The following is a 21497-nucleotide window of genomic DNA, read 5'->3' as shown; positions in this document are numbered from 1 at the left end:
AGAAAATACGATTCAGTAATTGATTTCTTGTTGCAAAGAGCTCAGGAAGTTTCCATCAACTCACAACTGGTTACGAGTTTTTGTTCTTAAAGTGGACCTTTACACTAAAAAATCAAATTTTACCCCTTTATGTATGATGATTAATAACATAGACATGTCAGGTGTAAAAGTATGTGATTGTGAAATACTTACACTTGCAGAGCATTCACATCCAGCTTAGAAAGGGCAAAATGACTTCAGTTTGACAAAGCAATGCACACTGGGATTGCCTTGTCATCAGCAGAGCATTGCTGGGAAATCTCAGCTATAATTTCAGGAGATCTCAGGAAAAGGCAATTTCCTCCCCTAAGATGATGTGCATGGTCACATGTTCTAGTCACATGTCTATCACATGTGCCAGAAATTAAGGAAGTAAAAGGAGAGCTAGTAACCTGACTCCTCCCTGCATAAACTGATGGAGACTGCCTTTCATCAAAGGTGTCACATTCTTTTTAGAAAAGTATCCAGAGAAATGAACACTCTCCGCACCACTTGTTGTCCATGCTACATTCTCTGACAGCTCTCCACTTAACATCTACCCTAGGTTTTCTGGAAGGTCCCTGCCACCAACGGTCTATGCTACATTTCTCTGACAGCTCTTTGCCCACTATCTACCCTAGGTTTTCTAGCAGGTCGCCCCACCTCTGTCCATGCTACATTCTCTGACAGCTCTCCACTCACCATCTACCTTCCGGTTTTTAGCAGGTAACCCTCACCATCGTCCATTCTACATTCTTTGACAGCTCTCTGCTCACCATCTACCCTAGGTTTTCTAGCAGGTCCCCCCCACCAACCCCCCACCACAGCTGTCCACGTTACATTCTCTGACAGCTCTCCGTTCACCATCTACCCCGGGTTTTCTAGCAGGTCCCCCCACCACTTTCCATGCTACATTTTCTGATAGCTCTCCGCTCACCATCTACCCTAGGATTTCTAGCAGGTGCTCCTCCCCACAACTGACCATGCTACATTCTCTGACAGCTCTCCGCTCACCATCTACCCTAGGATTTCTGACATTGTTCATACTACAGCCTGATGTCTGCCCCCCATTTACACCACTCAACACCCTGATCTCTCTGTAATGGCTGTGTTACTGCCAGACTGCATCTAATATATGCTTTTTTTATTTTGCCTATAGCTACATTTTAATTTATATTGGTGTGGCATTGCGTGGCAATACCACTGTGTTATGTGGCCTCAAAGTGACCCAGGATTCTCAGCCATAGAGGCTGAGAGGCTCCAGGAAGAAAGTACATGTACCAGGAGAGAACTGCCTTTTCGGTCCTTTCCTTGTTTTCTGGATCCTAGTTGGGATCCTGGAGCAAGGAGATTTCTTAGAGCTCTGGGTGGGATGAAATCTCCAGTCCTGGGTCCGTGGGTTAGTAGTGACCAGCACCTGATTGTGCACCTGTGCACATCCCTCATGAAGAGTGTGCTGAGATGTGTTCAGGAGTCAGTGGAGGCCAGTGCAGCAGGGAGCTGCAGGTGTGTGAAATCTATGGTGCAGGTTGTCACGTTACTGAGAGTTGTCTGGAGGTAACAGACAGTGGCCCTGAGGATTGAAGCCGGAGCAGCAGTGCTGCAAGAGAAAGTGTTACAGGACTGGGACACTGTGAGAGACAACTCGAGAATTGGTGAGCCCGTATCTGTTATATGCTGCAGCAAGCTATTTTTTGTGTTGGACTTCTTGATTGTCTACCTTTTGGAAAGAAAAAATAAAGACTTTGTTAATGGAAAAACGCTGTGCGAGTGCTCTGTGAGCTTCCCAACATTACAATTGGTTTAAGTTTTCATTATATTTAGTAAGTTCCTCAGCTGCCAAACAATAGCCTTCTTTTACCTACTTCGGCAATGTATCAGTAGATAAGGATGTTAGCTCTAAGGTGGAGCGATTATTATTATTGTTCTAAGATTTAATCTTTTTTTTTCTTATGATAGTTTTAAAAAAAAGTTGTTATTGAAGTCAGCAGGCAGATATTGAATTTGTTGTATAAAGCCATGAAACATCTGAAAGCATCAGCAAATTAAAGTTTAAATAATAGTTCTAGAAGACATTAAGAAGTAGCGAGGTAGGTTACTTTAGCATTAAACAGCATTAAAGAGGGGATTAGGACTATTTAAATCATCCTGGCTTAATTTAAATTACAATAAGCTTAAAGAATAATAATAAAAAAAATAGGAAATGTATTATGTGTCTGGTTCCTGTCTTTCTCCTAGGGTTCTTAAAAATAAATAAATTAGAGACCGAAACATTGCAAATGCTGGATTATGAATTTAACCTAAAGTAGAAAAACAGAATCACACAAGTTTAAGTAATAAAATGGTTTAATAGGAGTTCATCCAACCATGTGTTTGGTTGGGTACAGTCAGGAATCAGACAATCAGCGATGGGTTGGTCCCAGTTGGCTTAACCCTGTGGGGGGTATTTCCTCAGTGCCGTGATTCCTGGTTCTTTCTTGGGTTCTACAACTTTCCAGCTGAGGCAGATTCCTCTCCTGTGTCCACACACACAAGCACCAGTATTCCTTTTATGCCAGTAAATAAATGGAAATGGCCAACACACCACCGCATCAGTGGGTGCAGCACATTTCATGATTGATCAAGTTCACTTTGTAAAGTCAACTAGTTCCACTTTCAAGTAGCTTGTTGTAGAGTGTATTAGCTCATGGGCACTATTCTTTACTTGGATTAACCTTGATGATTTCAGTTATAATCCTTCTGCCTTGAAATAACATAGTACGATAGTAACATAGTATTTGAGGTTGAATAAAGACACAGGTCCATCAAGTCCAACCTATTGCGTGTATGCATGTGCTGTGCATAATATTACCCTATCAAACTTTTTTCAATAATGATTCCAGAACAAATATAAATTATCCAGCAAATAATTTCTTTTAATTTTTGCCGAAGCACTTACAGCCATCTTGTTTCTTAACAGCTGGCACACACAGCTTACTGGCACACACATGGGTGATTCCATGGGACCCTGCACGGGAAAGAAGCCAACCTAAGGCCCCGTTCACACCAGGGCGGGTTTGACCGCATGGGTTAGGCCATGCTGAACTGCCGGCATGAACAATCCCATACATTGCTATGCAACCATGAGGCTCCGCACTATCTGAACTGCCTGCCGCCCGAATTGCTCCCCGAACCTTTTTTTCTGCGCTGATCAGCGCGGGTTTCCATATAGACTTCAATGGAACCGCTCTGATCAGTGCGTTTTGGGGCGTTTTTAATTGTGTTTCAGCGCTGAAATGCAATTAAAAATGCCCAAAACCGCCCTTTTAAAATTCACACGGAACCGCCCTGGTGGGGGCCTACAGGATATCAGCACCAGTGCAGAGGGGACAGCTGATTTTGCAGGAAACTAAAACATTTAATCATCAAAGAGCATCATCCATTGTAAGTGATTTTTTAATCAGCATTTGAAAACCTTTTTACTTTAATATGATTCGATTTTCCCCTTGCTCTGTCTCCACCCTAGGAACCTCCTGCTTTTGGTTTGATCCAAGCAACCAACTAGACAATGGAATTCTGAACAGTTTGCACAAAGAAAGGGCAGATGGAAAGGAAGGAAAGAAGTAAATGAGAGAGGGACAAAATCAGGAAAGGATGGAGGGAGTAAAGAGGGAAGGAAGGAAAGGAGAAAGAAAGGAAGGATGGAAGGAAGTAAGGGAGAGGGGGAAGGAAGGAAGGAAGAGATTTAGATACATTTGTATAAGTAATGAATTAAAAAAAGATAGATAGATAGATAGATAGATAGATAGATAGATAGATAGATAGATAGATAGATATACAGTGAACACAACAAGGAAAAGAACAAAATAGAGTAAAGCAAATCAGAATACATATACATCAAGATATTATCATATTAGGATAGGCATACTGGCCATTTTTATCTAAAGTGGATTTTTCTTTTAATTCCATACATCTGCCGAGAATACAGGTTCTGTAAAATAGTTGATGATCTTTGGGCTGGCTGTATTCTTGACAAAGTGTAACATTCTCTGTACAACACAACAAATTTCAGAAAGAGAGCATCTCTCTCTCTCTTTCTGAAATATCTTGCTAATAGAAGACAGAACAGTGGTGTCTGTGGGAGTTTTTTCTGCCTGAATGAAGCAGACATCCGCCATTGTCCCTGATGCGCTTCATGAAATTCTCTCTAGCCTTTACAGGCTAGATGTTTTTCCATAGATGGTGATATTTTCGAAATGCCTTAAAATAAAGCTAAGTGCATTCATATGGATCCCTCAGAGTAAGTCAGCAGTGTACCCTGCCTCGACACTTTCATTATATCACTTGTGGTAGCCGTTGTCCTTTCATGGTCTTTACGCCTTTCACAGCCAACACCACTGGGAAAATGTAACAAGAAGATTTCAAGCACATTTCAGGCGTTCAGATAATACGTTTATTAATATAACCAGGAAACAGAATGAGACTAAAGGGAAAAGTTAAAGAGAAACTGCTGTACAAGTTAGAAATAAGTGTAACTTGTCTATTTCTTTACTTGTTTTTGCTTTGGTTTTAGAATAACAACAATCCTTCCTGTGGAAAAAAAGAAACACATGCAAAAAAATATAGTCTTTACAAAGCCTTTGTACCTGTAATACTATACCTAGCCGTTTGGGTGCTTCTGCGCATGTGCGTGGTCCTGTCTTCCACATTTGCGAGAAACATGCGCATGCAACTGAATATACGCGCAAAGACACACAGGATATGACGCAACTCCCCTTGATAGATGGCTCTATTTAAACCTGCCTGTTCTATGGATCATTGCTGAATGGTCTTTCAGTTTGTGTGTGTGCGTTCCTGTGATTTAGCCTGTTCCTGTGTTCTGCTGCCTTGACCCGGATCTCTGTTGACTACTCCTGATTGCTGCCTGCCCCTGACCTCTGCTTGTTCCTGGACTATTCTTCTGCCTGCCATTCTTGTACTTCGCTGCCTGATTGGCGTTGACCCTGGCCTGCCTGACCTCGTACTGCTCATGCAGTGTTCTTCGCTGTCCTTCTGGCTGCATCCTTGCCTGCTTCCTTGGAGACCAGCTTCTGGACTTAGACAGGCACATTGCCCTACATCCTCTGGCACCGGTGCTGCTCTCTGTCCTCTGACTCCTTGTGTCCACTCTCTGGGGTGTGGGACAAGAGTTGCAAAGGAGGCCTCCTCAACTTCTCGATCCTCTACCAGGTACGTGATAGTACCACTAATAGCCAGGCTCATGTGGAAGGATTAAAAAAATTGGAGGCTTTGTGTCATTATATACCAACATCTTCATGCCTTTGGCAAGCAGTGACCCTGTACCTACAGGGTCAAAACTGAAGGAAGATATAACTGTAAAAGAAAAGGTCAATATACTTACTGTCATGTACCTTGGCGGAGTCTGAGGTGATGAGGGTGGCCTCCCTTGCAGGTCCAGTCCCAGAATGGCAGAACAGGTGTGTGGGGACACGGAGTGGCACGAGTGCCGGATGATGTCACCGTGGCAGGCAAGGTTAGTTTCTGCAATGCCAAGGAGTTGGCATGTGCAAAGTCAATAACAAGCCAGGGTCACAAGAACACAGAGTAGCGAGAACAGTGAAACAAGTTAGGTCGATAATGGATGAATAATCAATTTACAGGATCTCAGGAACACAGGAAGGCTATCAAGCACTGGAGGATATGATGTCACAGCCTTAAACAGCCCATTTGGCCCCACAGCCCATAATGAGCACATGCACGTTTGCGCAAACGCCAAGGAGAGTGCACACAAACGCACGCAGACTTTCACAGAGACACACAGCCGTTCACAATTCTATGAGCTAAACTGTGCCCACGCACATGCATTCCCGAAACTTACCTTTCTGTGTAATGAAACAATCCCACCATGATGCTTTTTGGCTCTTACAATTACTCGACTCTTCAAGTGGGTGGAATACCTTCTCCTGCTACACGCTGTGGTTCCTCCGACTGCCTTGTATGCCTTGCAGTAACATACCAGGCCAAAGGGAGGAACCATAGCAAGGAGCACTTGGGGGAGCAAGCAGTCACTCACCCGGAAGTGTGAAATGCCTGCAACAGATGGAGAGCAGCGAAACAGCAGTATTTCAACACACAGGCTGCTAAAAAGAGAAGAATATTACCCCTATTACTGGGATATTTTCTTTTAGTTCTGACCTTTTGGTGACAAGGTCACTTTAAGACAACCTTCAACTCAAAACTAAATTAAAACTTTTGGCTATAGTTGGTCTTTTTTTTAAAAACATTATAGAAAATCATAGAGCAGACAGACATAATTGTGCAGACAGAATATTGAATTACAAAATAGGATATATCAATTTCATACAGTAAAATAGGACAAGTGACCCTTTACATCTATGTGAAACATTTTTGCAAGGTTGACCAAAACTTGAGCATTAAGACCTTTGCACAGTTGACCAAACCTTAAGAATATTAAGACCACTTACCTTTCATGCAAAAAGGCTCAGAAAAAGTAAGTATTTATGTGCTTTAGTTACCATATTTATGTTTTACAACAAGGCTGATAATATTTAGGATTTTGTCACACTATCAGCATTGAGCTGTGCTGGGTACACTGAAAAAAGAAGACATATAACATTTTGCATGATGCAGCATGATGCCATACATCACAAATAACTGAAGTGCAGGGTCGAAGCATTCTGTTAAAGAATAAGTGCATTTTAAACAAAGTGCACTTAGTCTTTCTGTCCCCCTCTCCCTCTGTAGATGCATGCTTATCAGGAACCAACACCCATGGCCCCCTGTGTTTGTTGACATCCTGTGTGTTCTTGTTGACATCCCGTGCCACAAGTTCTGACTGCATCTGCACAGTAGAGCCTCATAGAGGTCTATGGTACAGGTTTCCCAGACAAAGGAGAATGAGTGTCATAGAAGTATAAGGGTCACTATTCGCAGGCGGGCCAGCAGAGAAAGGGTTTACATTGTGGGATGTAAACAACCCTCTCCTGCAGTTTAGATGCTGGTCTCACCCCTCCCATCTCCATTCCGCTATTGGTCCTCAAGGTACTCATCACAGCCATAGACCAAAAGAGAAGCAGAGGAGGTGGGGGCAGCGGGATCAGGCCCTCAACCACCAGAAATTTGCATACACAATGCCCTGTAATATGGAGCTCCACAGTTAAAGTGAGCTGAGGTGCAGGCATCTAGAGGTACATGCTATGCAGTACCAGTGGTGCTTTACAAAGTTTTGTTGGACATCAGGGCAACTATGAGAATAACTGAAAAAACAATCAATCTGTATAAGGCCACCACATTCTGCATTTCATATTGTTAACAAGTACTTTTTTCCTGAGACACAATATCATTGCACTACATACTTTGCCTTCTGTGTTCACTGCCGCCCACACTGCTGATCCTATTACAAATGGTCAGCTATGTTCACAAGCTGCAGACAAGTGGGCAAAGTTTGCCTCAGATGGTCATTGTTCTCTATGAGTCAGTGTAAAGCAGACATCACACCATTCGCTTGCAGCTTGCGAACATTGCCTGACAGGTTTACCAGTGCAGAAGTGATGGAAGATCCAAGTTCTGCACCCAGGCTATACTGTGCACCGACCCTACTCCATTAGCTACTAAGTATCCATTTATAAAAGGCAGACCATGTATGTTTAAAGCCCAACTCTGGGTTGGAAAAAACCCCTGCAGTGGGGAGCCCCCGCAAGGGTTAAATGCATGTTAACTCTAGGTGTAGAGGTTGTACTACTTACCGTATACCTCCCTCCAGCAGGCTCTGGCACTTGCCTCTTCTCCCTGATGCTTTAGGCTGTCCCTCTGTGTCATTGTGTACAATGTATATATGGTGGAGGCAGGCTTTCTACCACAGCTGGAAGCACCTTAGCGAAGAAACTTCAGGGGACCGGTAGCACAGATGGAGGGAGCCTGCAGGAGCAAGGAATTAGGTAAATATTACTTTTTTTTCCGTGTACCCAGAGTTGGGATTTAATGCATGGGCTGCATTTTGTTTTGAAATTACAGCTGACCTTTAAAAGAGAACTGCAGAAAATATAGCTAAAAAGAATGGCAGTAAATATGTGTAAATTGTTAATTACACTTACCTCCATGCTGTCCAAGACATGGCTCTTTGAAATATATGTGGGAAGCACAGCAGTACATTTGGCTCAATGATTCCTTTCATGTGCTTTCTACTTATACCCTGATAATTTTTAAATGAAATTAGTCACAGCAATAGAATCCAGTGTGGCTGCCACTTGCAGCAACTAATTCTGCTGTTAAAGGAGAACTATAATAACCTTCACTCTACCGATGCAATGTCCATGAGGTTTTCCTCCATGCTTACATCTTCTTGTCAGCTTCTTCCCGTCTTCTTCTCTGAGTTCAGGCTCTTTGGCCATCTTTATTAGCCCGAGCAGGATGTTGTAAGTTACTACCATGTATGTGCACAGGAGTTAATTCATCTCAACACCCATAAGATGCCAACAATTGTACACTGAGCTGCACATGCATGTAAAGAGTTTGTGATGTGAAAGGTAATAATCCTTTATTGCAGAGCAGACATAGTATGTCTCTTCTGTAGCCCAGGAAATTTCAGGGGAAAAAAAATCACAGATGGGTACCTGTCAATGTGCAGCAAAGGCCATACATTTGCAGAAGATGTCTGACTTTACAAGCTGGAATGGGATCAGCTGTAAAGCTAACAGTTGAGAAACTGGGCGTGGGGATGATTATTGGGCATTTGTTTTCTTCTGCTTCAGCAGATGCAGAGGAGAAAGCTGCTTGGTCAAGATGCTGCTGAAGATGAGGAGTGGGGTTAGGACACTTATAGGAGAGGTTCAAGCCAAACTCAGAGTAGCACCATGCTGACCCTCTACCCAGCCTATGTGCTCTAAGGTAAGCACCGAAACCCGTTGTCAGACTCCTTAACTCCCCCCCCCCCTTCCATTGCTTGAGGCTGCAGATGTTGCAACAGATGCAGATGGAGAATTTTGTTGAGAAGAAGGAGGTGGAAAGTGAGGGAGAAAGAGCAGAGAGGGACTTTTCCCCAGAAACATTGAGGTGCTGCACCCACCAAGCTCTTTGGTGCACAGTCATTGTATCATGCATATCATGAATGTGGTACTCGCTGGTATTCTTACCAGTGCTGTTACCCTACAGGCAGAGGCTGTAGACCAAACGGCGCTGTCAGCAGCAGATGCAGTAAAGAGATGTCCACGCTCAATGGCTCTTTCAATTTGCTGCCTATTCAAATGCTTGCGTAATATCATGAGGCTAGACAAGTTCTAGCGAACACATATTCAAATATTAATTTGGAATATTTTGGGAATAACCAGGGATACGGGGATGTGAAAGGGTTAGTGGAAAGTGGGATTGTGGTTTTGAAGTGTTTTTGTGAACTCTGCGTTGACTCCTTATTACATTTGTATAGTCATTTTTATAGGCATGATACTACAAAAAAAGAAACTCACAAGCTATATTATCAAAACATTGTGCCAGTGGCCAATTTGTACAAAGTTGAGGACTTTTTTTTTTTTAAAGGAGTACAATTTCCTATAGCTTATGGATCTGTTGTGGCTGCTACTCCCCCTGGTCAATTCAGGCCTTTTACTGCTAGATAAAAAGAATCGATGTTGCATCCCAACCTAATAAAACTTATTTTCAAGTTATAATGGGCCAAATTGCTGTCGAGATCCACCAGCTGCATGAGTGACAGCGGGCTCTGCCTATCTAGAGGCAGAGCCAGCTGTACCCGCCACCTCCCCCGTCCGTTCCTCCAGTCAGCGCTGGGGGATCGGAGCGGGGAGGGGGGGTGGAATCCCTGCAGGGAATGGTGACTGACAGTCACTGCTCTCTGCAAGGACATGATCGAGAAGTGAGCGAGCGACGTTATGTGTTTGCTCACTTCCCGCTCTATTGAGGCGACGTGGGACAGTTTCATTGTTACACAACGGCTCAAACTATGAATATGAGTGATTTTCACTCATCTCATAGTTCTCCTTTAAGTAAAAACATCTTCAACGTGAGATGAACTGGCTTGATTTCCTTGACATTACAAAATCATGTTCATATACACATGACAGGAAATATATGAGCCAGTTTCTATATGTACACCACTAATGGTTATCATTGAAGTGGAAAGAATAAGGAATTACAAAGAAAAAGTAGCATTGAGATATGCGCTGGCAATGAGACTTCACGTACCTGATTATTAATGTCATTTATGACTAAGACTCACAGGTGTATCTATAGGCCTATATGTCAAAAAACCAATTACAACTTATAAACTGCCTCACTTCTTCTTTCAGCCACAGCCTTGGGAATCACCGCTAATATTCAAGAGCAATCAATAACAGTTTAGGACTATTATTTGCTTGTCAACGATCCAGCAGACTTTCACAGGATTACCATAAACCTACTGTGAGCACTGATTACTAGTGAGGGTTATTCCTCTCAGGATAGCAAGCTACTAGTGCTGACATGAAGTCATGTCATACGCAGAAAGTTTAGAGTGTAAGTGATTCCCCGAACTGGCAAACTTAAAGAAGTATTAAATGCTCAAACTTTTTTCACTAATTAATCCAGATCAAACAAATATACAGTACATTGCCTAGCAAAGGATTTCTTTACATTTTTCTTTACATTTTCCCCCAAGAACCTATAGCTATCATGTTTCCAAACAGCTGGCTCCAACTTTCTCAGCTCAGCTCCCCTGAACTTCCTGTCCAGTGCAAGATCACAAGGGACAGAGCAGTCTCCAGCAGCTGTCCATCTACTAGCTTGGAGAAGGGAAGAAGGATGAATGGGGAGCAGAGAGGAAGGGAGCGGCTTGTTTTGCTGTGTCTGTGTGTTTGTGGAATGCCAGATAAAGATGTCACCAACACTCCAATCCAGAGATTCACGTTAGTGCAAATCCATTTTATTGACACAAGTCATACAGACAAGCGCTTTCGGGGCCGCACAGGGTCCCCTTCATCAGGCTCAATGTTGTCATCGTCATTATTTAGCCTTATGAAGGGGACCCGGTGCAGCCCCGAAAGTGCTTGTCTGTATGAAGAGCCACACTAAAACAGGATATCAGGACCAGTGCTCAGGGGATCAGCTGATTCTGCTGCAAACTCAAAAGTTTAAACATCAAGGAGATGCATTAACTGTAAGTGATTTAATTAGGATTTGAAATAGCTTAAAAGGAGAACTATGAGATGAGTGATTTCCACTCACCCTCAAAATTCTAAGCCGACCAGTGACAATGAGACTGTCACAGGTCGGCTCAGTAGATCGGGAGGTGAGGGAACACATACCGGGTTCCCTCACCTCTCGATCCTGTCACGGCTCTCTGCCGTGACAGGGGGAGGGGCTGGATTCCCCTCTCCCCGCTCCGATCTGCCAGCGCTGACTTGCGGAATGGACGGTGGGAGGGGGCGGGTACAGCTGGCTCTGCCTCTAGATAGGCAGAGCCAGCTGTCACTCACGCAGCTGTGCGGATCCCGTCATCTACGTCGGGATCCGCTCCAGGTGCGGCGTCTCAGTATACCGCGAGTTGTAGCTCGCGGTATACTGAGCTTAGGATAATGGGAGGACGCTAGTTTGTGTCCTCCCGTTACCCTAAGGAGAACTATGGGGAAAAACACTGACCCCATAGTTCTCCTTTAAAAACATTTTGACTTTACTGTCACTTTAAAGAAAACCTGTTGTGCATCAAATACATACATTTCTATTTTACTACCTGTTGGTCCCGCCATTAGAGCCATGTTTTAATGCTCCCTCTAACAGGCCATTGGAAGCTGGTTCCCTTTTAAGTTGTTTTAGGACTCAATAATGACACAAGAAATCCCAAGACTCAGGAACTTTTAAGACTCGAGTTTTCAGAACGTATCAAATTGTTAAAAAAGTATTTTTTTTTCTTTGTCAGTTTGTCAGTTAAGTGATGTATGACTGGCAAAGGCTTTTATGGTTCCTGTGCTAAGGGAGGAGGCAGGATCCGTGATGTCACTCCTTTGTCTTACTGATCTCTAGAAAGATTTACTTAGAACGTTGCCACTGTTGTGTCTATAATCCCCTGGAAAACATTGCTGACAGCCATTAACACTTCCTGGAACCGGAATAAGGCAAACAAAATGTGCTCACGAATGTCATGGAATCTCCTGATGGACTAGTCACTGCTGATTCATATCCATACAGAAGCTTTCCATAATGATGGGGGGAAAAATTCACTTACGTCAAAAAACTGTACAAACATAGTAATATACCAAAATAAATAAATATATAGCGTGTATATACTGTATATATGTATATATATATATATATTTTTTTTTTAGAAATACATTTATTCATAAGGCATTTATATATTTTAAAGTTAGGGTAGTAATAAGCTCTCAAACTCTTATTCAATAATGAGTCCACATCAAAGAAATATACATTGCTCAGCAAAAAAAAACGGTCAGCTGAATCTATCTCTCTCTGCTCGGCTTTCCTGGACTTCCTGTCCAGTGCACGATCATAAGGGACAAAGCATTATCCAGCAGCTGTCCATCTACTGGTTTGGAGAAGTTAGAAAAGGAAGAGGGAGCTACAGTGAATAGAAGGTTGGGTTGGCTTGCTGTGCCTGTGTGTTTGTATAGAAACACAGTTTACTAGCACACACAAGGGTGGCTCTATAGGAGCCAGCAAGGGAAAGGAGCCACACTAAAACAGGATATCTCAATACAAATTGGTAAACTAAACAGGAGTGAGCTAGCTTGGAGCGGTGGCTACTGTACAATATACACAGGGACCATGGGGAATACAAGCTGCCATCCTCCAGAAGGAAGGACAGTGTCAGCACCAATTCAGAGATGATTTGAGGATCTACAGCCGAGTGAAGCACAAATAAGATACATTTTAGTAAATAGTTAAGGTACCTGAATGCATTTTTAAGATTAAACTCCAGAGTTTAGTGTCACTTCAAGACCATTTAAAGAGGGAAAGAGGGGATTGGTTCCAGTAGAGGGACAGTTGGGAACCATGATACCTGAGTCTGTTGCACTTACTGCAATTACTTTTGCACGATATTCTAATTATTCGAGTTTCACCTGTATGCAGATCAGGAGTGCTGACTTCACTATGACTTTCCTCACTGCATGCTTGCTCCAGGTAAGAGACCCAGCTATATAGAGCCAAGCTGCTCTTATTTTCTGAGGGCAACAACAATGGTAGCCCTCAAATTTGGCAAAGAACAGGTTTTTTCAAATTAAAACTGAAGCCAATTTATTATATTTTTATTTTTAGAGTAAGGGAGGGTTATAGCCCATCAACTTTTTTGCCATCTGCTTCCTACAAGGGAAATGTCCCTTCACTTCCTATCCAATAGCCACAACAGGAATGGAGAGGAAATCCCTCCAAATAGAGGGAAATCGCTGGAGGCCAACAGGATCACCAGGACTAGTCTCCCATTGGAAGATTTCCTATCTAATCCTGTTCTGATGGCAACCCAAAATTTGGGATTTTCTTTCACTTCCACTTTCAGTGATAAAAGTCACCAGGACAAATAGAGAGGGTGAATCTTCCAAATGGGGACACTGACATCAATAAAAACCTTACAGGTGATCTAATCCCTCTCCACTCTATCTAACGCTAAAAAAAAGTTTGGCTTTAGCTGCACATTGAATAAGCCAGGTCCACTCAAAGCTCACTTCTTGACTTCCTATCTGAAATACTGTTTATTTATCCAAAAACTGCACTTGCTACTTGATCTGATGAAGAGGGGATACCCCTTGAAACGCGGTAGAAAGACTAATGCTCGGGAGCACAATCTGATTTTTGTATACGAAAGGTTGTTCTGAAATGCTTTATAACAGACACTGCTTGTGAGTACATTTTATGCAGTTTTTATTTGGATAAATAAACAGTATTTCACAAGGAGAAGGCGCTGTTCTTTTGTTCTTTTCTTGCTTCCCAACCTGTTTTGGAACAGCAGCTCCCTCTGTGCATTCATATTGGTGTCCATCTTTGAATATTCCCTCCATGTGATGTTAAGAGACCCTCCACCAAGCGCTGACAAATTGGAAAATATTTTTTTTTTACCGTGATAACTTGGCAGGAGCCTGAGATGACAAGGGAGGCCTCTCTTGCTGCTCTTTTCCAGGCACCTCTGATGGTGAGACATGGTGTAGGGACAGAAGAGGGGCACAAGTGCATGCAGAAAATAGAACTGCTTATGACACAAGGACCAATGACACAAGCGACTGGATGCGGAGATTAGAAGGTGAAACCTCCTCTGTACAATGATGCTGACAGGAGATGGACAGCACTGATCTAAAGGGCCATATCAGAGTGAGGAAAAAGCTGTGTCAGTAACTTGTGGACAGCGTTGTGCAGAACCCGCAGGCAGAAGCAAGGTCAAGGACAGGCCGGGTCATCAACTAGCGGACAGAACAGGAGAGGTCAGGGGATGAGCCAAGGTCACTGAGGCAGGAGGCAAGTAGCAGAGTCAAGGTTCAGGCCGGGTCAATAACGGAATGGCAATTTCCAAGCTGAAGCAGATACATGGAACCCAGAGACGGGATGAAGATCTCTCAGCATTTAAGCTATTTAAGCGCAAACTTAAATAGGCCGTTTAGTGCCATGGCGCACAAGCACTTCTCTGTCCATGCTCAGAGCTCTTAGCAACCAGTGGCTTACTGGCATCACTCTTTGCCAGGAGCTGAGAGGGTCATTCTACCTGGGGTCCTGCCCAGCTCCTGGCAACCAGTGACATGAATGAGCTGGGTAGGACGCCAGACAGAGCCGGAGCCAGCTAGTTCCTGTGCACTACCAGCACCCCTATCCCACCTCCATGGTCTCCGCCTCCTCCCGGTAATATGCACCACCAGAACCCCCACCCATACCGTGCACTGCCAGCACCCAACCAACGCTCCTCAGTAGAATGCACTCCTCCCCTACCTCAGATGGTGAAAAGTGTAGAGAAACCACAGGCTAGCTCCATTGTTTTGTTTGACTCCTATTTTCTGGGCGAATTCTCTGAAATCCACAAGGAGAGGCTCCTGGTGGCAAAGCCTATATGATCATATCAAGGCTGCTGACGTGAACCTGACCTGGCTGCAGGTCAAATCAAAGGGTGAGAACCATCAACAGTGGAAGTCTTTCACTTCGGCCCTATGCTCCTCAATGGAGCAGGATATATAACTAACCATATCAGGAACAAGCATGAACCTGCAAGGCATGCTAAGAGGGTACAATGGCCACACACACCTCCTGATTTTTGGGGACCACATAAACACTAAAGAACGTGTTCCTCCAACTGGATTACAGTTTTAAAGTATCAGTTTAGATGCAAACCAGGCCTTGCGGAATTTCTTTTTTTAATTGAAAACGTCAAACCTAATAAATGTCAGCAGTGTATGATACCGTGAGATTGGCTCACTGAATATAGCTAGAAGTGAACTCCTTGTTGGAACTGATGAAAGTGTAGGAAGCTGAAGCCCTGAGCAAACAAAGAAACAGGAAAATCTCAAAAGGAAGCAGGCTACGTCACAGGGCAGCGATTCCCAAGCCTCTTGGATCTACTGCTTCAGCTGCGGAGTTCTGATCAGCCACTTCAAATGAAAATATTCCATTTATTAGGTAAGATATCCCACAAATGGATACATTTTTTATTCGGCGATGAATACTAGAAACCACCAAACCTGATATCTTTTATGATTTGTGTTGTCCCATGCATGACGTAGACAAGGATTGGGGGGGATTAGAAGACTTGACAGCAGACTTTGCAGTTTTCAGCAATGCCTGATGTGCCTAGGGGGACTTCTGCCAGGTTTAGGAGGTACTTCAGAGTGTTCATCTTTAGAGCTGCCAACCTAAATAAAAGAATTACCAGGGATATTTTGATGCTGAGCTTTAATATTGACCAATCATGCATGATATTGTCACTACAGACCAATGTGAAACTCAGAAACATAGAGGAGTGACAACCAAAGAACAAGTTCATCAAGTCTGCACTTTTTTCTTTTTCTATTTGTTTTTTATTTGTATTTATTTGCTTTGGTTTTATTTTAATTTTTTTCCTGAGTATAGACTTATGTTTATCCCAAGCATGCACTTACTGTTGATCGACTCACAGCCTCTGCTGGAAGTCTTTTCCATACACCCACCACTTTTTCAGCAAAATACTTTCCAAGATTAGTTTTGAACTTTCCTCCTGTATGTTTCAGGTCTTGCTCCTGTATTGCTAATCTCAGCTTCATACTGAAAATACGTCCCTCCTGAACCTTACTCATACCCTTAATGTATTTCAAGGTCTTAATCATGTCTCCCCTTTCCTTTGTTTCCTCAATGATGTACATAAAAGGCTACACTAGCCTTCTGCATTTAAAAGAACCTAATGCAGGAGGCCCATGTGAATGTAGCCTTTTATGTACAGTATTGAGTTATTTAAATTATCTGGGAGGTATAAACAAAAGTAAATCTTGCCAGATCAAGATCTATTGCGTTTACACATGTTTACAAGTGTTTACATGCATTTAGGCATGTTCGGAGTATCTAATTTGCCACTGGAAACACAGAATTCTATTTTCTCCAAACACAGCTAAGCTAAATGCACCTAAAAACATGTAAATGCACAATGTGAAGTATACAATTTCAAAAACATTTTACTCATTTATATGTGTTTAGAAAGTTCCTATAAATGCATGTTTGATAATGAGAATGAAGCCTTAAGTTCCTGCAGTCTTCCCTGATTTATCCCTCAGACGTTTCACCATTATTGTTGCCCGTCTCTGGACTTGTTCTATCTTATCAATATTTTTTCGTAAGTGAAGTCTCCAGAACTGGACACAGAATTCTAAATGAGGTCCAACTAAAGATATATATATAGGGGAATTAAGACCTCCTTCCTCCTGCTGGTGATTCCTCTAGTGATAACTCAAGATCTATATATAGAGGAATCAGGACCTCCTTTTCAGAAACACGATGGTTGTAAGTGTTTGGTCAAAAAAAAGTAAAGAAATCCTTTGCTGGGCAATGTATATTTGTTTGATCCGGATTTATTATTAAAAAATAGTTTTGCCAATCCCTCCATTGGCTCCCACTTGCCCAACAAATAAAATTAGAAAATACTAACAATAACATACAAAGCCATTAGCTATGTCACCAACCTCATCTCAAAATATAACCCTAACTGTCCTCTCCACTCCTTTTAAGGCCTCTTCATCTCTAGCTCCCTCATCACCTCCCCCCATGCTCATCTCCAGGACTTCTCCAGGGTATCCCCCATCCTTTGGAACGCTCTACCCCAATATATATGCTTATTTCCTACTCAGTCCATCTTTAGATGATCCTAGAAAACCCATCTCTTCAGGAAAGCCTGTCCCACCTCACCATAATAATTGTCCTTTTACTTCTTTCATGAACTCATCCATCACAATTATTACCTTTTGTATCACTTGCTCCCCCTGCTAGATTGTAAGCTCTCATGAGCAGGGTCCCCCTTACCCTCTGTGAAATTGCATAGTAACTGTACTGTCTCCCTTCATTTTGTAAAGCACTGGGCAAACTGTTGGCACTATATACTGTACATTGTAAATATTAATAATAGTTTAACAGTTTTTTTAAAAACTCCTGGCTATGTGTCAATTGAATTGATTGTTATTTTGTTTGTTTTGTAGGGTGTTTATTCCTGTTGCTGCATCACAGCCAGCAGTGTTCATTCTCGTGCCATGCAAATGCGGAGTGTAAAGTGGAGAAAGGGATTCAAGGATGTTACTGCAGTACAGGATACACAGGAGACGGCATTAAATTCTGTGAAGGTAGAGGAAAAATGTTTTTACTTTACTTTTTTTTAGCTTTCATGTCCACACTGGGGTACATAAACTATATGGGCAAACATCTGTAGACACCTGACCATCACACCTATACAGTATATGTTTGTGGGTTCGAAATTATGGTCATGAATATGGAGTTCACCCTTCCCCCCATGTTAACAGCTATAATGGCCTCCACTTTTCTGGGAAGACTTTCCATAAGATCTTGCAGTGTGTCAGTGGAAACCTGTGCCTGTTCAGCCCAGAGAGCATTGGTGAGGTCAGGCACTAACATTGGTTAGAAAGACCTGTCTTGTAATTGGCATTTCATTGCCTTCCAAGGTTGTTAAGTAGGGTTAAGGTCAGGGCTCTATGCAGGCCCAGGGCTGACAGGAAGAAGGTTGAATGATGCTGATGATCTACTGTACATCAGTAGATATGGTGGTACCTCTGGCTCTGGTTCTGTCTGGCATCCCTCCCAGCTCACTGACATCACTAGTTGCCAGGAGCTGGGACACACACCAGCAAGAGTGTTCCACTCAGCTTCTGGCAACCAGTGATGTCAGTGAGCTGGTGGTGACACTAGTCAGAGAATTCTAGGTTGCTAAGAGCCCCCAAGTGACCCAACTGGCTAGTAAGACATCTATATTGTGGGAGAGAAAACCTTGCACCATAATTACAAATTAGCATCGCTTTTTTGACAGCAGAGTGAGGAGAGGAAGCCCTATGTACACTCCAAGTATCCTTGGTCAAAGTTTACACAGGGTTAAGGACGCTCTCCCCACCCCCATGTGACAGAGCCTGGTGATTGTCCACTAAGTCTTAAGCTCAAGGACTGTTTTTTCATTGACTAAGGTACAGCAATTTTGTAAATACAGTAATTGAGTAACGTTCTATATTGTGACATGTCAGAAATTTATTTATGCAGATTTATAAAGTTTGTAAAAAGTTCCCTTTAAAGATCTGACAATCCTCCTACCGCGACGGCAATCCTAATCCAGCCTGCTATATGAGGACTCTACCTGCGGCAAGAGTAAGAAGCAGGAGTAGGTGGAGGCCCCGCAGCCTGCTGTGAGGGACCGAGGGAAGGTGAATAGAAAACATTAGTACATATGCATGCCTCACAGCAACAGTATAACCCGCGGTTCAGCCATTGTAGCGGCTTGTTATGAAGCAAGACTCCTGCGTGTCGCTTTCTTTCTTAGGAATCGTGCCTGTTCATTGTAGGCAATTATTCTGAGATATAACAATAAGGGAAAATACAAAGTGAGGGTTAGACTAACTACCAACCAGGCTTTGCAGCATGATCCGCCAAATGTTGTAAACATTTATTTTTTGACAACAGAAAACATAAATATTTGTGCTTTGTTGTACCTAACGGGAACAAAAGAAAATGAAAAAACGTATTTCAAAAAACAACATGGCTCTCACGATAATCTGTATGCAGGTGCAAGGAAAGGGGAGTTTAAAACCTAGAAAGATAATTACGTGGGTGTTTGTTCTGGATCTGGGAAAGTTGGTAATATACAAAAAAAAAGTATCTCAGATTCCTCTGAACTTTGACAGATCAAAGTGCAAATCCAACTAAAACGTTTTTTTTGTTGTGTTGGATTGAATAGGATGAGGTTGGAAACCTTGAAGAACCTCAGCCATTAGGAAAGATTAAAGTATATAGCCATTTTTTGGGGGATGGAGGAGAGTAAGGAAGGGTTACAACCTTTATATGTGTATTATTACCTGTCTGTGTCTCGTTGGGGGGATGGCAGGACAGATGACAGGCGTGCCTTTTACACCCTTCAGATCTATGTGGACTGTTGTGATCGGTGACCGAACGCACAATAACACACCGTATTTCCCACATCAGCATGTGTCGCTTGCCACTGTAACTCAGCAGACAAAAATAAATAGTTAGCAAGATAAGGATTGTCACACCGCTGCAAAACTCCATTCCCAATTCCAAACAGCTCTGGGAACTCCAGGTGCAGACCATATAAGCCCATCTCTGCTCCGTTAGCACTCCAAAAGAGCAACAAATCATCGCATCTCACACAAGTCCATGTTGCAGTCCCCACCTAAGCACCGCCCCGCTAATGCATTTCACCTTTCAATGTTTAGTAGTAGATATCTCTATGACTATGCCTTGACAGGTGAAACAGATTAGAAGGGCGTGTTTAGGCAAATACTGCAACATGGACTCATACAGACTAAATAAAGCACCACCCCACCAACGTCTTTCACCTGTCAAAGCTTAGTCACATGACCAAGCCTTGGTCATGTGACTCTATGACCAAGCCTTGACCAATCTCTATGACCAAGCCTTGAAAATTGAAATGCTGTAGAGGGGTGGTGCTTAGGCAGGGACTTCAACATGGGCTTGGATGGACTAAATAAAGTACTGCCCCTCCAACACAGTTCACCTGTCAAGCCTTAGTCGTAGACCTCTATGACTAAGCCTTGACAGGTGAAACACATTACAAGGGTGATGCTTTGGTAGGGGTCGCAAGATGGACTCATATGGACTAAATAAAGTACCTTCGTTCTAACACATTTCACTTGTCAAAGCTTATTTGTAGAGATCTCTACGACTAAGCCTTGAAAGGGGGAATGCATTAGAATGGCATACTTATGTGGGGACTGCAATATGGACTTGTAAGTACTAAATAAAGCACCACTCCTCCAAAACGTTTCATCTGTCAAGGCTCAGTCATACAGATCTCTACCACTAAGCCTTGAAAGGTTAAATGCATTAGTGGGGTGGTGCCTAATGAGGACTGAAACATGGGCTTGTATGGACTAAATAAAGCACCTCCATTCAAAAGCATTTCACCTGTCAAGGCTTAATCATAGACCTCTACGACTAAGCCCTGACAGATAAAACACCTTAGAAGAGTGATGCTAAGGCACGGGCTGCAACATGTCAAGGTCTCTACAGCTAAACCTTGACAAGTAAAACACATTAGAGGGGTGTTGCTTAGGTGGGGGATGCAAGATGAACTTGTGTGGACTAAATAAAAGCACCTCACCTGCAACACATTTCACCTCAAGGCTCAGTCTACAACTAAGCCTTGATAGGTGAAACTCATTAGAGGGGCAGTGCTTAGGCAGGGACTGCAGCATAGACTCCCATGGACTAAATAAAAATGTAGTAATCGAACCACAAAGCACACTATATGCGTTCTGGTACCCTGTGGCGTCGGATGCATTGGGGTGCCATTTTAAATGAATGTAAAATGCATCTTTTACTGCACTGTAAAGTAACACAAAAAGGTATGAAGGGAGCCTAAAGGTACAATATTTGGACTTTCAAAGTTCAGCCCATTTCTAGAGTTTCTTGGATAGAATTAGCAGGCGACTGAACAGTTTACTTGTCGCCTGAAGTCATTCTTTGACTTAGAATTTGCTAGTCAATAAGAAACATACGTTTTGAAAAGCTGTTCAGTTCCCGTGAGCTTTTGTTTCTTTTGTCTCTGATGATTTCATGCTCCCCTTTGGTGGAGAAGGAGATTTGGATAATTATAGCCACTAGAAAAGGGAATACAAGGCCCCTGCATGAAAAGGAAAGAAGAAGTGAGATGGCAATGCATGTTGACACCAGCTGTAGCAGACATGTCAGGCTATCCAGGGCGACAGCACTGACAAAATCAACCGCGATAACAGCTATGATCAAAAAAAAAAAAAAAAACAATTACACAATAAAACCCTGCAGACAAAAAG

General features: G+C 42.8%; 1 protein-coding gene across 1 annotated transcript in view; it reads left to right on the top strand.

Moving 5' to 3' along the window:
* Positions 1-15532: 15532 nt before the first annotated feature.
* Positions 15533-21497, top strand: part of ADGRL4 (adhesion G protein-coupled receptor L4) — a 129530-nt gene continuing 123565 nt past the window's right edge. Inside the window, exons 1-2 of the mRNA XM_018559869.1 lie at positions 15533-15609; positions 17649-17789. Coding sequence (XP_018415371.1) covers positions 15588-15609; positions 17649-17789 — 163 coding nt within the window. The 5' untranslated portion in view covers positions 15533-15587. The remainder of the gene's footprint in view (positions 15610-17648; positions 17790-21497) is intronic.

Source organism: Nanorana parkeri, unplaced genomic scaffold (genome assembly GCF_000935625.1).
Source record: "Nanorana parkeri isolate BGI_ZX_2015 unplaced genomic scaffold, ASM93562v1 scaffold418, whole genome shotgun sequence".
Classification (NCBI taxonomy): Eukaryota; Metazoa; Chordata; class Amphibia; order Anura; family Dicroglossidae; genus Nanorana; species Nanorana parkeri.
Note: the sequence above shows the minus strand (reverse complement) of the source record. Positions and strands in the feature narration are given on the sequence as shown.